Source organism: Opisthocomus hoazin, chromosome 22 (genome assembly GCF_030867145.1).
Source record: "Opisthocomus hoazin isolate bOpiHoa1 chromosome 22, bOpiHoa1.hap1, whole genome shotgun sequence".
NCBI classification, from domain to species: Eukaryota; Metazoa; Chordata; class Aves; order Opisthocomiformes; family Opisthocomidae; genus Opisthocomus; species Opisthocomus hoazin.
This window is the reverse complement of record NC_134435.1, coordinates 11,989,722-12,006,441: the sequence shown is the minus strand read 5'-3', so window position 1 is coordinate 12,006,441 and position 16,720 is coordinate 11,989,722. Positions and strand designations below refer to the sequence as shown.

Sequence of the window (16,720 nt, the reverse complement as noted above, 5' to 3'; positions counted from 1 at the left end):
TCAGTTACATGCTTCATGAAAAAAATGGCTCCTTAATCAGCCCTGACTTACCCTGTTACCATTCTAGTATGTGCCTTCAATCTTGCACGACAAAAAAGAAAAAAAAGGAAATCCCAATCTCTTGCTCCGTTTCCTCTGATTTATTCATGACCACAGATATTTTTATCATGCCCCCTGCTATGTTCCTTTTCTAAAGTAAACCACATCCTACATCGCCATGTCTTCCCTTTGAAACTTCAGTGTCCTTGCAGATGGAGATACGGGATCCTGAGTAAGCCCTCCAGATACTAATACAATATGGAAGATAGCAGCAAAAGCAGAAATGGTAGTAGCATAACCCATTGTGTGGCCTGTCCTTCTGTGCTGGCTCAGTGACCCAGCAGCCTGTCAAACAGCTCCTGCTACATCAGCGCAGTCTGCACGTAGGCTCAGGGTCCTCATCCATGTTTGCTGCCTTTGTCCCGCTGCCACTAATCCACTTCATTATTTAGCACACTGATACATAACACTCCCGCATCCACCCAGCCAGAGAATCAATTCAAATACAGCTGAAAGGGGAGGAGAACTTGTCCGCAAACAGCAGATCGTAATGAGATAAGGTTCTCATGGCTTCTATCGCAGCCGATTAGCCAGAGCTGGCACTTTGTGTGCTTCAACAGCACTGTTCAGCTTCGAGGAGAAAACTTGAACCCAGAGCTGTAACAACGACAGCAGGACATGAATGACTGCTTGGCTGCAGATCAGCAACAAAGCAATACTCTTCAAATGTCATCAGAATAACAATAATTTTAAAAATCGCTCAAAATGTGCAATTTATTTTGGCTGTACGGTGTTTCAATGTGCAGTCAGGAAGGTCACCACAGGAGGGGAGCAGTGTTTCACTTTTTGTTCTTTAAAGGTATATTTCGACCATTAGAAACACCTCCCTGATGTGACAAAGCAATAACTAACTCTTATTCAGAGAACTTCAGTTGACAGGAGCTGGTTGGGGTGGTGGGTTAAAATACCCTGCTTTGAGAACAGCTTGTAGAATTCAGAAGTTATTAAAAATGAGAAGTATGTTTAAAGTGAGAAGCAGCAATACAGCTGTCATGAAACGGAAAATGAAAGTGGACAGCTCGCTTGTCAGCTGCCTTCATTCATGCCTGTCACAATGGTACCCACTGGCCAACAGCTAATACTTTAAGATATATGGTCCCTCTACCCGGTTAAAAAGTTGGTTTCTAATTAAGTTCTGAATTTCCAGTGCAGACAAGAAACGGAACTTGTAGTGGAACAGCTTATACACCTATAGCCCGAAGTTAGCGCAACTCTTTTCCCACAGAAATTAAGTATTTGACAAACATAACTTCACAAAGTTCTGGTTTTTAAGACGTGAATGAAGAGACAAATATTTTTTAATTAATTAATTGATTAAACTCTGGGCTGACTCTTTTAACCATTTTCCAGGTTTTCAGGCTAAAAAGCAAAATATTTCTATTGTCCCTGTAAAATAACGTTGGTGCTGAAATGCTGCATGAAGAACGAGCCTTTTGTCAGCAGACAGGCTGGCGGCAGAGGGTAGTGCCGCTGGTGCATTCTGGGCAAAGCAAAACTGCCAGCAAGGAGTATTTGTGGGAATTTTCCGGGCTTCTGCAGTAGAATCCACCACCCCTGGAGATTCCTACAATCACCTCTGATGCTGCGCATTAAATAGCAATTTTTAGCCTTTCCAGTGACCCCTTTTCTACAGCAATTGAGGATAGAAACCGCAGAGCTTTGCAGAAATGTATAAAAGAAAACTGAAACATCACCATTCCCTCTGTTATTACCAGAGAAGACATAAAGAGCCTCCCAAAGTAGTCCGCAGGAGTAGGAATTGGGCTTCGCAGAGGTCAGGAGAGAAATGTAACCCACTCCTCGGAGCAATATACTCTCCAGTCAATGGAAGTTCCCTCAGAAGTTCAAACTTCCCATCCCAGCATTTCCTGCAGCAGAGATGTGTGCCGAGGCATTGGGAGTGGGGGATGCGTGCTCCTGGAGATCTGTGGAAGGACATCCACAGAGAGGGCACAGGCAGGACTCTGTTCACAGTTGGCCAGCTCTGGATGTCCTGATGTCTGATGGGGTTCCTCAGCCACAGGGATCCCTCTGTGCAGTAGATTTCTTTCCCTTGGTCATTCCAGGAAAACAAACTCTGCCCGGTTTAACATCGTTTTGACACAGCTTTGCAGTGTCTAGGTCGTGGAGATTGATACCAGTCGCTTTGGTATGGCTTTCTAAAGGATGGATTGTATTAGCTTGGAGTCAGCCTAAAAAGTGCTTGTGGAATTCTGGAATGGGAGCCAGCGTTCCTCAAAACCGCACCTAAATGTGAGCACGGTGCATCGTATGGAGGCAGGGCAACTTCCATCATGTTGCCATCATGTTGCCTGTGAAAATGAGGCTACAGCCTCACTAGCTTTCAGGAAGAGAGCCATGTGGAAGTAAATAGCAACTTGCGAAATTTCTTCAGACTCTCTGAGGAGGAAGATGGGCTCAGCATCACACAGTGGTTGGACTCCATAGTTCTTTCCTGCTTCTGCTTCCTGTGGGACCTTCGGCAAATAACTTCATCTCTCGTGTCTCCCTTTCCCATCTGTCAAAGAAGGATGAACAAGATCTGGGAAGATTTTCACTTACAGTGATAAGACTGTAAGTGTAAGTCCTGGGTAGCACTGATAAAAATCAAAATGTTGATGCCTGAGAAGTTTCAGCACTGGTGCAATTTGTCAGCATCTCATACTTGTTCCCACGCACAGATGAATCATCAGGGAACAGGGATTTATCATACTGTATCATCGTGTGATGGCAAAAACCACCACCATTGACTGCAAGCAAACGGTGAGATCCCAGTTGGACAGAAAAACTGGCGAAGTATACAAAATATTTTAATCTACAGGAATATATAGGAAACAACCCTGACAATGCAAATGTAGATCCACTTAGGGCTTTTCTACATGCTGCGCTCCCTGGGCCACGAACCCCGTTGCTCTGGCCCTCCTGATGCAACATGCAGTCCAGTAGCACCTTGTGCCAAAAGAAAACCCTTTAGCTGTCAGCACTGTAGGGTTTATGACCCACAGAGACTTGTTTCCAAACGTATAGAGTAGTTGTACCTATATGGAATAGTCAATTCATCACACCGTTTAATTTGTGAAATGGCACTTCTGATCTTCAAAGTGTTTTACATCCCACACATTGCAGGCAGTTAACAAGTAATAAAGAGTAAGAATTAATTAATCCTAGCAATACCCCCAAGAGATATGTAGACAAACATTAATCTACTGATAGAAATAGAGCAATCGAGGTTGTGTGACTTGTCCAAGGCCACAGCGGGTATCTAGCGCAGAGCCAAGATTAGAGTACAGGAACTCTGACTGCAAAGCTCAGACGTTGCCTCTCTTCAAACTTCTTTTGAGGAAATGAAAATAAATCATCCATTTAGAAAAAGTCTCCGTTTGTCTTCTGTACTTCATTAGTGCATTGCAAGTACATCCTGATACATGGGGTCAGGCAGTAAATATTGACTTTGGCCCATTCTGAGTGTTTACATACACACAAAATACATATATATGTATTATATAGAGGGTGAGAACTACAAGGTATCTATTTAATGAGTTTAATACCAAATATGCAGAATAAGAAGCGTCGATGTGTCATTGAAAAGCTCCGCAAGCAGACTGCTGTCTGAGCGGGGACATACTTTCCCATGCCAGCTCACAATCCTGCAGCCACCCCGCTATGGATCAGAGTCACGCTGCGTGTAAGCCCCCTCAGCCTCGCTGACAGGCATTCTGGGGACCTCACTGGGCAGGATGATACCCAGAGGTAGAAGCCTTCCCAGTGCGCATCCCAAGTGCCTCACCGCAACCCGTGCTTTCTCTGCAGAATTACCATACTCTGATCACCATATACCCACATCAACACCTACTCCCATGAAAATTTGCAAACATCCTGTAACTTTCTTCTGTATTCCTACAATTTTGAACAATTTTGAACAAATTACATTAAATCCAAAATTTTAAAAAAATATATACCCGGCATAACTTTGGTCACATCTGTGATCAAACACAGGCAAACGCCTGTGCGGCCCTCAGATACAACCCGAAAAGACAACTACAACAATTGAGCTCTATGTGTTTCCTTTATCTGGTTTAAACTTCTGCACAGACAAGGAATTTTTGCTTTTCCTGTAATTAGTGCGCATGTGTTCTAACAGTCTTTCCTTAGGCTTTCTTACCAGTCCCACCTTCCTATTTGGTTCCATGAAGCAGACCGGCCCCGCATCTTTTGGTTTGCAGATGATAAAGTGCTTGGCATTTTGCACTCAGCTTATCTCATACATTTGGGATTTTAATTATCGACACAAGTGCCTTCCCAAAGGCTAGTTGGTCTTTTGGTATGAAGATTACGTAGGAAAATTAATGGTAGCAAAATGCATTTGTCCATCCGTTCCTTTCACTGTGGTGACTATAAGCTCTGCAAACAGCTATGCTATTTTAATTCTAAAAAATACATTTGCAATGTCATCTTCAAGGAGGTAAAATATGCTCAGCTTGAGTTTTGTTTTCTGCTGTTTTGTGTATTGGAACATTAAGCTGCTGCGTATAGCAGTGTGTGTGGGGAACCCAGAGCACAGTCTGTTACCATGCTTTATTTTTTGCACTGTCTGCTTCCATTTTTCAATGTTCTGGCTTATTGCTGGTTGCTTCAAAGAGCTACAGTGCATCTGACAGTGTATGAACCCTACCTCCCCAAACCCACGGCGAGATTGCTGCTGAAATAAGATAACCCCTCTTGGCACTAAGCACACAGAAGTCAAACTTTTCTTCTCAGAGGACTGAAGTCAGTCATCAACTAAGAAGCACTGATTTTGTCTAGTTTTTAACTTAAATGGGCAGGCTGTTAACACAGAGGCGGTTGGATAATTCGTGGTATACAGATTTATCTCTGAGCGTGCATGTACGTTCTCTTCACGCACAGACACAAGTAAGGCAGAGAAGGACGGGCAAGCCCGAGACTGAAGAGTAAGGAAAGACGAACCCGTCTTGCGCCCTAAGGCCCCGGCGACCCAGCGGGCCCAGCCCGGCGGGCCCCGCACCCACGCGCCTGGGGCCGCGCCGCAGCGCTGCCCGCGGCCGGGCAGGGAGAGGGGATCGGCCCCGCAGCCCCCGCACAACGCCCGCGGCCCTCGGCCTCCCCAGTCCGCGCTGCGCCCGGCCTCGCGGCCCGGCCCGGCCTCTGCGGCGGGGACGATCGCGGCGCCCCAGGGCCGGCCGCCAACTTCCACCGGGGCTTCGCCCTGCCCCGCGGGGCCGCCACCCGCCGTCCCCGCCAGCGGTGCGAGGGCCAGCCTCAGGCTCGGCGGCGCCGGGCCCGGCCCAAGGGCCGTAGCGGCGCAAGGCCAGGCGTGGCGGCGGGCCGGAGCCGGCACCGGGACGGGCCAGGGCCGGGGCCGGGGCCAGGCCGAAGGCGGGGCCGGGCGGCGGGAGGAGACTGCGCCTCGGGGGCGGTGTTGCAGACCGAGGAGGCGGCTCCGGAGCCATCGCGCCTGCCCGACGGAGCTCGGCTGCAGGGGGAGGGGGGTGGGGGGGCGGCGGGGCGGCTCGGCCGCGGGTCTGCGGGCCGGGCAGGCCCCATGGGCGGGTGTGTGGGCTCCCACCACGACTCCTCGGGCAGCCTCAACGAGAACTCGGACGGCACCGGAGGTGAGCGCGGGGGCTGGGCGGGGGGAGGGGGGATCGGCGTCGCGGGGGCACCCCGGGGCGGGCGCTGCGGACCGCGGCCTGCGGCGGGGCCGGGCCCGGCGCCGGGTGGGGGAGCCGCGCTGACCTCGCCGGCCTCGGGGCGCCGCGCCCGGCTTCCCCACCCCCCCCCCGCGCCCGGCCCCGGCGCAGCAGCCCGGGCCGCAACTTTGGCGGGGCGGCGGGGGTGTGCGGGGGCCGGCTAACAGCCCCCGGAGCTGGGCGGGGTGCCCGGGCGGGCGCGCAGAACCCCCTCCCCGCGGGCGCGGCCCCGTGGCTGGGGGCTCCGCGGCCCGCCGCGGCCCGGGGGCAGGCGGCTGGGCGGGTGCAGGCGGGCTGGGGAGAGGGCCTGCCTGGGGCTCCCTAACTTTGTTTTCCTTGGGCTCAGCTCCTTGTGGTGTGCGGAAAATAATTTTTCAGATAACTTAGATCTTGGCACTGCTGCGGGTTTGGGTTTTATTTTTCTTTTTGTTCCCTCCAAGAAAGATGGATGCTTTCCTCTAGCCTAAATCACCCATGCTAGATAATCCGTTTCCAGTGACTTCAGGTGCAGGAGCATCGTGCTCTCGCTCGTGTGCAAGTGCACACCTACTCAGCGAGTGGAGCTGATGTGGAAACACCGCTGCGGTGCAGGCAGCCTTTACCCTTACGTTTTGCTCTACCTAAATATCTGAATGGTTGCTTTTTCCATATTGTTGGGTTTGTGGACCCCTGATGTTCTCCTGCTGAGCTGTATATGCTTTATAGTCATTTGAAGTCAGCCTACCAACTGGACGCTTGACTTATATGTAGTTCTTACACATGCAGGGTCCACGGATTTCAGGTTGAAAATTGCTGGCCTAGGTCTACATTTTCCCCCTGTGCCTTATGGAATATTGTTTATCAGTCTGCTTTTATTTTGGATACCCCAGCTGATGGGTATTCTGTTATATCAGTGACTTTGCTGTCATTCTGTAATGTAAAAAAATGTGTCTTTTACAATTATATCTGAAGCAGACACCTGATGATTAATGCCAGATACATAGTCGTAGAAATACCAGAAAGTCCAGCTGCTAAGAACTATGTAGGATTTAATCGCATTAGTGTCATTTAAAGGAATTTTATAGCTTTGTCTAGTATGTGTCTTCCTTATTCTTCACCTGCATTAAAAAAAAGGGGGGGGAGGAAGAATTTTCCTGAATTAATCTGTACTAAGCAGACTTACCGAGCAGTAGGAAATGCAAGAGTGTCAGTGCAGAAAGGACCAGAGCACGCTAAAAGTCAAAGAATGGCAGAAATCATCACATCCCCAAAAACTCTTGACCAAAAAGTAGTATTAAAAGGTACACTGATGTTTGTTCTGAGACCTCCTTCAGTAGCTAAGTGTTACAAGTTGAGATCATGTCACAGAAATAGCCACGGTTTAATTTCCTCACCCTTATCTTGCCTGATGTGGAATGAATGAGATGGGAGGGAAAATATTAGCCAAACTCTTGATATTGTAAAATAGTCTTATTACATGCCGGTAGCGGCACCTGAGGTGGGCAGCCTCCATCCAAGTTGTCTACACGTTACTGTCCTGGATGGGGTGACTGGGAGCATGTCCTGGCTTGGTGTTTACATGGCATGACATGCTGCTGCTTTGGGGTTAAATAACCTATTGTGCTTGGTGCATTAGAACAGCAGCTGGGTTTTTCAAGATGTGAGAGATGCGAAATGAAATGCATGTCAGCTGGCTCATGTTGATTCATGCTCTAAGGATAATGTTCCTTAAGGTTGTCTCGCTGAAGTGAGAAGTGATGAAATTTCAGTTGAATTACAGTCTTCTTAGGACTGTCTTAAACAATCGGCTGGAGTGTGCAATAGCCTGTTTTGTAATGTTACGTATCTGTTCCTGCCTCTCAACAAGAAAAAAAGGGGGTGGATGTTGGGCTGAAAGAACCTCAGAACCTCAGAATATATTTTATAAATCTAACTCCAGATATGTCAAAGTCCAGCTGCATTTATTCTTAGCTTTACAAATTCTGCAAACGTGCCCATGCCAAGTATGAAATCTGACTTGCTCTCTCGAGGGAGCTTTTGTCTAGAGGCATCAGCAAGCAAACCAGCTGAAGCACAAGTGAACACAGTTTGGAGAGTAGACCTGTGCAGAAAGGCGACTTACTCCTGTTCCCCGTATAAGGCTCATTTCCTGCAGCTCCTGGGCTGTGACCTAGTCTGGTGTATTTGCTTTCAGATTGCTGTCAATGAGCAGGGCTAGATCATTTTAAATCTTGGGAAGCGATTTTTGGAACAGAAATGTCTCAGCTCTAACTACAGCATTGCCAGTGATGGACTTACTATGGGGAGGCTTTGTCTTTTCCCCAGAATGGCAAAGTTTCTTGGAGAATTACAGGTGGTCAAGAGGTTGATTAGACAGTAATAGCAGTGCTTGATGCTGCATAAAAGCAGGAACTGAATCTCAAGTCTAATTCATACCGTTCTCAATCTGTTAGTGCTGTGCGGAGTTAGCGAAATCTTGCTCAATTGTGTCACTGGAGTTGAGCTGAGGATTTGTCACATCCTGGTATTCTCCTCGGTCCTTTTGTCAGTCACTGGTAGTTCCCGTTACTTCTCTGCTGCTCGGCAAAGCTGAGAGCGTGCTCTGACTGCGTGCGCTTCCGTTGTTTTCTACTACTGGTATTTTTCAAGGTCAAGATGCTTGCATGTAGATGAAGAGCTATTGCATATACTCAGGTGTGTCTCCATCTGTAAGCCTGAGTTAATCCAAAATACCAGCTCTCCTGTGTGTGTACCAGTTTATTGCACATTTCTGCTCGTGTTGACCGGAGCAGGAGGAGTCTGTTCCTTAAGAATTAAACAGGTGCTGCTCTGCCCATGTTGCTGGAATTGAAATGGTCTTTGCAGATTGGTACCAGCTGTTTCATTATCACTACTCTTTTTAGCAAGGTTTCATTTCAACAGAATATTGCTTGTAGTATTTAGGAAAAAGTTCCTGGCTCGATGCTTGGTGCATTGTAGTCCAGCAGAGCTGTATTGTTGTGGGTGGGTGTCCTGGATGGTGAGATGGATTTATTGGAGACCCTTTAAAGCAGGTACAAACTAAAAATCATAATTCTTAAGTGATAGACATGGGGGTTTCCCCTACCCCTTTAGCTCAGCTGTCTCCCCTCAGATATTCCGAGCTTTCAGGAGCCGAGCACCACATTTCATCTTGCTGTGTCTTGTCAAAGGTAACTGAGTCTCTGGAGGATGGTGAGACTGAGGGAGAAATAGCTGTTCTCTGGCCACTTACAGGTTATGTGACTTCTTCAGTTGTGTGTTCAGGGGAGCATTGGGTTTGGTGTTAACTGCTGGAAAACTCTGCGCTTGTGCCTGTAAGTAAGGTTTAGTAGCTCATCAGGTACGTTCGGTTTAGCACCAACAGGAGAACTTGCATTGCCAGCTTGCCACAGGTAAGTCCTGCTTGGAGGGCTGCTCTGAAATTTCTGTTCTTTCTTTGGAGGGGAGCGGTGGGAAGGAAAAGGAGAAACAGGAACCCATTCATTTTCTTCTGGCAAACTCTTAATGCTATTAGAAGTTGCATATTACTGTGTCTTACTTGGCAAATTTCAGTGAGACGCTATTTGTGTGGAGTACCGAAAGTGCAGGAAATCCAGTGTCTAGAAGTACGGGCATGACAAGTCATTACAGATTAAGCCTTTTGGCTGCAGCTGTCTGATTGCTGCTGTGCTCTCCTTGACATGATGTTCGCCTGCCTGCTGGAGTTCTTATCGCCCTTCTTTGTCATGAAAGACGGTGATTCTGTTTGAAATTTGTCGTCTTTGCTGCTGCCTCTATCACCCAGCCGTGGTAATAGGGACAGGTGGAAATAGGGCTGCACGTTTGACTGTCACGCTAGAATAGATTACTAGAACTATAAATTCCTCCTGCAGCATATGATGCAGTGCTAGAGCTTCATTAACTTCTAGAAAGCCAAATATTGTGTTCAACCTGTGCTTTTGATAACTGGACAACAGTTTCCTAAATCTTTTCTTTAGAGTGCTGTGCAGTGCTGCATATCACATGTCTAATATGAAGTTACAATAACTGCTTTCATGGTGCTTCTATGGAAAACTGACTAAGGGAATTTGCATATTAAGTAGTCAGATTTGTTGCTCACAATCAGACTAATACAGTAGGGTTACGCACAGCTTGCACGGAGGGGTTAAACAAGCATCTCATGACTGAGCAGTTAATAGCATTTGGTGCCTACCCCTTCTGTTGGAGCATACAAAGAATCTCCCACTTCCAGATTGCGTGTGCAGCGTGTTTTGGCTGTGGGTTGCAAGCTGGGGTGGTGCGTGCCTGCACACAGCACCTTTCTGGGGTTTCATGGCTATCTGAAGGAGATAGCTCTAGACTTTGGGTAGTCCCTGCTACTTGGTAATGCAACCCTGAAGTATGGTGCTGGAAATGTTTTTGCAAAAGTAATATTAAACCAGAGCTGGCATTAACTGTTAGGGCTTACTGTGGCGCTTTGGAGGTTTTTATTTATTTTTTTAAAATGGAATGGTAAGAAAAGTTTACCATGGCTCTTGGAACTTGCTCTAAATCTCTTACTATTTCTAGAACAGTATGTGTGTTTTTTATCAGGGCTTTGTAATAAAAGTAGCCTTTAATGACTCGCTTTCCTGAGGGCTAAGCATCCACAGCCTCCTTGAGATTATTAGGATCTGTGGATCTTGTGCTGATAATGCCCAATAATTCAGTCCCAAGTATTTTTCTACTGGACTGTCACTTTGATGGTATGACACTTTTCATTTGTAAACTAATAGACTTTGTTTTGTTTTTCAGGTGATAACAAGTAACTCTTAGAAAATGAAATAAGGTGTTATTTTTACTGTTAATAAGGGTTGAGGAACGCAGCTGTTCAGTTTCCTTTTTGGCATTGTTCCTCCATGTAATTGTTTGTTTGATTTCTAGATGAAGTGATTTGTTTTAATTTCTCTGTTTGGCATTTTAGTGTTGAAAGCAACAATGTCCTCCTTAGCTGAATATTAAATATAATAAATTGAACATTCATTGTGCTTTGGAAATTTTTGATAAATGGAAAATATTATTAGTTGCCTGTTTGAATAAACTGCAAAAAGCACTGATCCATTCTTATTGCAGCGGGTAATATGATAGCTATTATTTTTCGTGTGAAAGTTGAATAATATAATTAATGAGTCACAAATTATAATACGCTTGAAGCCAGAAATAAAGTTTTGCCTTATAGTTAAATCTTGCCAATTCCTGCAAGTCTTCTTGCAGGTACAAAGAAGGATTCAGCTGGCCACATCTGGTCTGATTACCCAACTTGTGAAAAAAACAAAGAAAATAAGTATCTGAAAAACTTCTGATCAGATGACAATGTTTGAGAAATTAAGACAACTGCTATTTTGCTGTCTTATAAGCAAAAAAGGACTGTGATACTTACAGGGTGTGATGTAAAAAGCGCTTTCACCCTGGCTTGTAGACAAATGTCATGTGTAACAGTCAGTTATGTTTTTAGGCAGTTGTTTCCAATTTGCTACCTCTGCCTCACTGCCTTGAAATTGAGACTCCTTTAATGCAAGTACTTCAGGGTTCTTTTTTCTTGGAGTCTTTTTACTTTTTTTTAAATTGCTTATGCCTGCTACAGGAACATACACCGTACTGGCTGGTAGGTGCTTCTTGATCCTCCCAATTGTTTCTCACCAGATTCAAAATGATGGTTTGAGCATGGCTGGTGCAATATGTCCATCCTCTCCTGCAGAGAAGCCAGATCCCAGTGCGTCCGCGGCCACGCAGCATGGCTTTCCCAAGTACTGCTCTGAAAGAAAATGAGGGCAGGGCTTGGTTTTCCTTCCCATGGGGTGTTCCCTGAGAAGAGGTCTGTGGGGAAGTTCTGCCATGCAGTAACCGGGGTGAAGCAGGGAGTCTGCATGTGGCATCTCTTGGGTGTGTAGCGCCTAAGCATCAGCTTAAAGGCAAGAGCCTTTGGTTCGCCTTCATCTTTCCTACGTGCAGGTGCTTTGGGTGAAGTTTGTGGAGGTTTGTGGGTTTTCTTCCAGCTAGAAGCCCTGTAGGACTCTTCTTTCTTTTGCAAAAGTCCCATTATGAAATTGAGCCTTTCTAAATCTTCCTAATTCTAGTTTTAAAAGCTGCTCCATTTAGACAGCTGTAGTCATTGTAATTGTGGTAAAAATAGAGTAAGCAGGCGGATGAGGTGGTCCTCAGGGATGCCTTGCCAGCTTGGGATGCTGAATTTCACCATGCGGAAAGGTGCTGACCTTGGGTGCATGCCAGGGCAATGCAAGTGTTGTGTGTGTACAGTGGGCTTTCGGAGGCATCTGCTTGCTTTGTTTACTGAAAACCTGCGGGCTCTGTTTGCTCGCAGCGATGCGAAGCCTTTGGCGTTTGTATTGCAACTTGGCAGGGCTGGTGAATCCACGTGTCAGGAGCGAGCGCACGGGGCAAGTTGGATCCACTCGCTGGGGAAGCGCCTGTGGCATGGCTGCTGGTGCTGCTGGGGCCTGGCATCGCTCGGCGCAGGGGCACGGCGAGAGGAACAAAGCTCAGTTACCTGAAATCAGAAGGGAGAGGCTATGAAGTGACCCAGTCTGTGAAGCAGGTGGCATACTTGCAAGAATAAAAAAGCAGAAGTCAGTAACCTAGTTTCTGGCTGTTGGATGAAATGCTTTACTTGCACTCTGAGGTTTTCGGTTACAACTTAATCTGCTGCCTGTATGTTGTCTGGCTGAAATCTAAGATTTGAAGAAAGAGAAATGTTCCACTGCTTGGCAAGCAAAAGAAGTGCAGGTTTGGGGTTTTTTTGGTATTGTTTTAAAGGCAACGGAAGAAGCTTTTCCCTCGCAGTGTGATTGTGTTTCCAGTATGAAAAGTGCAGAATCTAATTCCATGTTTCATACGGAGTTACCAATATCAGCAGGAGAGTGACCCATCCAAAAGCAGTGTGAATGCTCATTGCATTGCTTGTGCAATCGATGGAAACCACCTATAGATAGCATAGTATGTAACGTGATATTTTACTGTCTTGACCTGTGGGCAGTGAAATATGCAGGAGGTCTAATGTGGTTTATTTAAGGCTCAGCTGGAACCTGCTGCCTTCTGCTGACCCTGGGCTGATCTCACAGCTATTAGCCGGGTAGTAGCTTTCTCTCCTGGCACACTCAGGTTTGTGCAAATGAGAGATGGGGCAGTGCAAACTACGTAAAGTGGTTTTTTTTCTGTTTCCCACCTTTGAATTAAATTAAAACCTGTGTCTTAAATGCTGAATGGGGCTGGAGTTTCTCAGGCTACCTTAAATATTTAAAATGACATAAGCTGCCTGTCAAGCTGAGACTTCACAGTACTGAGAGATGCAGGGGCACTGCAGGTTCTGCAGGTAATAAGTGCACAACCAATTAATACGTGCTATCAATTGCAGGAGCTGTTCTACATCCAGTTGACCTATTGGGACCTAATGTAAAGCATTTGAAAACTGCACTTCAAAAAGTAGAAATACTGGTGGGGATGGGGATCCTTGCTGCTGTGCTTGCGTATTTTTAACAGCTCCTCCCTTCATCTTTTTCTCAATGTCCTCTTCTCTTCCCATCTCTCCCCCTCCTTAGCGAGCATTATTTAAAAGGAAAAATTCAAAGCCCTGCTTGAAAGCCATTTGTGGGAGGAGATAGGCACAGTTCTGAAGAAATGATTCTTCGCTTCTGTAGAAACTCAGATGCGCTGAAGGATTATATATATGTGTGTATATATAAAAAAAGATATCCTTTTGCCAAAGATTAGGTAGTAGGGAGGAGGTTTGGGGAGTTTTTGCATGGTCTGTCGTGTGGTTTTCCCAGATTCTCAAACACGAAAGAAAAGGCGCTTTACAAATGGTAGTGAAGAGTGCTTCAGTGGTTTTCAGCGAGAACAGGTGCTGCCCAGGGGGAAAAGATTAGAGGCTAAAATGTGAAAATGTATCATACAGTGCTGTAGAACATGTGCAAAGATAACATGGATTCAATGTGGAAAGTTTAGGCTTAAAACATATATTCAGTCTACCATTATTGACACTTTTCTATAAATAACTGAATTTTTTTTTATAAAAGGAAATTATAAGCATTTTATAGTTCATAACAACTTACAGTTTATAATAATTTATAATAGATGTAGCAACTGCAAATAATTCTCCTCATTCAGACAATGTATTAAGTAGGAAGGCATTTTTCAGCTTTTTCCCAGTAGAGATGCCTGCTCTTTGAGAACACTTTCAGGGCTTGAGATGGCACTGGGAGCAGACTACAGTGGTTTGGGGCTGGAAGCTTACTACCTTTGTGCTTTTAAAATTCAGTCGTGGAGCTCAATTTCTGCTCTCACACTGTGATCAAGGGCACTCTGGATTCAGGAGAAGGATCTCTCGTGGCATTTACTTTGTTGCTTTATTTTTCTGCCACAGAACTATCATCTCCTGTGATTTCTTGTCGGTATAGGTAAATACAGTCTTTTCATAAAAGAGTACCTACAAAATAGCGGATAGTACCTGCAGCTGGTGAATGCCGTTTTCTCCTGCCAATTTTTTTTTGGCAGGAGAATTTTTTTTTAGCGCTGCTGCTTGAGCGCTTGAGCATAGGCAATCACAAGATAATGGCTGGCTGGTGAAAAGATAAATGATTTAAGTAAAAATTGCTAATTCACATGCTTCATATATACTGCACAAAGTATTTCTTGGCAAAGGTATAGCAAAGCGTTGGCTGTGTCACATATGCTGGACTTCTTCATTTCCTCAGAGTGTTCTCAGCTGAATTTGCTTCATCTCTGATGCAGGTAAAAGCTGGGTACATCAAAATAACGTCTTTAATGCAGGATACTTAGCTTTCGGTTGGCCTCTCACCTGCCAAAGGCTTCTGAACCTCTCTTGCCTTTGTCATTGCGTTGCATGCCTGTTCCCCACAGGGGACAAGAAGGACCTGTGGGACCATGCTGGAACTGAGGAGAGGACACTCAATGTCTCTGAACATGGAACCATGTTTTAGATACATTTTTGGTGCAGGACCCTACTGAAGGTAAACGTTCCGGTTCTACTAATCACAGGCTGTGGTTGCTGCAAGCTTGTTAACACACAGACTGAAGCAAGGGTGAGAAGACATGGGCAGTAAGCAGTTTGGAAGTGTTAATGGGAAACAAAGTGTAGCATACATGTTAAACGGTTTGGAAACCATAAATTTTATCTGACGGGTGGACTAACAATTTCCCTAACTCTTGCTGGATGTATTCGCAAGGAGGCTATATTTGGTGGCAGCAGTAGTTAAACATACGTTCAGATGAAGCTTCGCGCTCCAGTCCTTCGCACATCTAAGTAGCAGCATCCTTCGCTGTTGCCAGATTTGGTCTGGTTGGCTGTTCGGGATGTGGTGCAAATGCCCTGCTTGCTGAGGGTGAGTGAATCTCTTCCTTTGCCTGTGCATTACATACATCCAGTGCATGTAATGAGCAAACCTTTCGAACGGGTGGTAAATCACAGGTCCCTGCTGAGGGTTAGCACTTTGAGGGGTGAAGAAGGGAAAAGCTGTCAAATATCTATTTGAGCTTTTTTTGTAGAGTTGGAACTCAGTTGTGAATTGCATGTTGATGACTTGGCTTGGTGAAATACATAACAGACTGATTTTTTTTTTTTTTGTAAAATTTTTTTTTGCTATGTGCCTACAGAAGTACATTAAAAGAACATGGGTTGCTATAAATACAAGCAATTATCGAATAAAAATATGTTCTGGAAAGTGCTTGTCAATACCAGATATTATTCTAAGATAGGTTTAAATGCTCATTTGAGATAGGTTCTCTTACTCATTTGTGTGTTATTTTTTTACATCTGTAGATCTCCATTGTATCTTTATCCAAATCTGAAGCTTGATCTGGTGCCAAAACAGCTTGAATTGCAACAGAAAACCACATGTGTATTGAAATCACATTGCTCGATTAAAGTCACATGCTTTAAATCAGTCGCATATTATATAGCCTCACGCTGATGGTACTTAGCGCAGTGTCCCAAAGCTGCCTTAACACAACCGAAACAAGCACATTCGTTGTACGCAACCAGGACGCTCCAGCTTCTGCACTGATATTACAGCACAAAAATAGCTCCAAAAATACTACAGGCTCTGTTTTTGGCTTTAACTGAAACTGTTTTGGAATGGAACAAGAGGTAATACACAATTCTAGTCTCTCCTCTGGGACAAAAAGGAGCAGCAGCATTGTCAGAACAAGCGAGCGTGGGTACTGCAGTTTGGTATTGCAAGGCAATACTGGAATGAGAGTCCTTTAGGTGTAAATAATCCTCTAGTTCTTGAACTCATGATAGAGACTTTCTAAAACCAGTGTGCTTTCTCTCAAAGTGAGAAAAAACAATCCAGCATAGAGAAAGATTATCTTCCTGTAAACCACTAAAAACAATTTAACTGTGTTTGGGGCATGTTTTCTCTTCTAAATAGCATGAACCCTTAGAAAACATACCAGGTGCTTCTCAGCTGTGACAGAACTGCCTGGGCCACCACCGCCTTGGGGAGAACGTGGTGTAAATAATGCTGTGTGTCCAGATACAGCTTTGCAAACGCTTTTCTACCGTTTGTTGCTTGTGGAGAGAAACACTACCAAAATATGCTTTTTAGAGTTAATGGAAGACTCCAGTGTTTTGTGACCTTGTGGATCTTTCATGGATTCTATCCTGCTGGTCTCTTAAAATTACATTTCATTTGCTTACAGCTGGAATTGTGCTATTCCAGTGTAGAGGCTGTAGTCTGGGTCCTTTTTGGGCTAGCTAACGAACACTGAATAAATTGAACCGAGGGAACAATACTGGCCCCAAAGAGTTTACAGTCTGATAAATCATAGAATGCTAGATGACCTGTAGAGGTTCGTCTAGCCCAACCCCCATGCAGTGAGCAGGGACATCTTCAGCTAGCCTAGGTTGCTCAGAG

The 16,720-nt window shown here is 45.4% G+C and overlaps 1 protein-coding gene across 1 annotated transcript in view; it reads left to right on the top strand.

The window, feature by feature from the left end:
- The first annotated feature begins 5,616 nt into the window (after positions 1 to 5,616).
- The window catches only part of UBTD2 (ubiquitin domain containing 2), a 58,753-nt gene continuing 47,649 nt past the window's right edge, over positions 5,617 to 16,720 (top strand). The window contains exon 1 of the mRNA XM_075441874.1: positions 5,617 to 5,729. Within this exon, the coding sequence (XP_075297989.1) occupies positions 5,660 to 5,729 (70 nt within the window). The 5' untranslated portion in view covers positions 5,617 to 5,659. The remainder of the gene's footprint in view (positions 5,730 to 16,720) is intronic.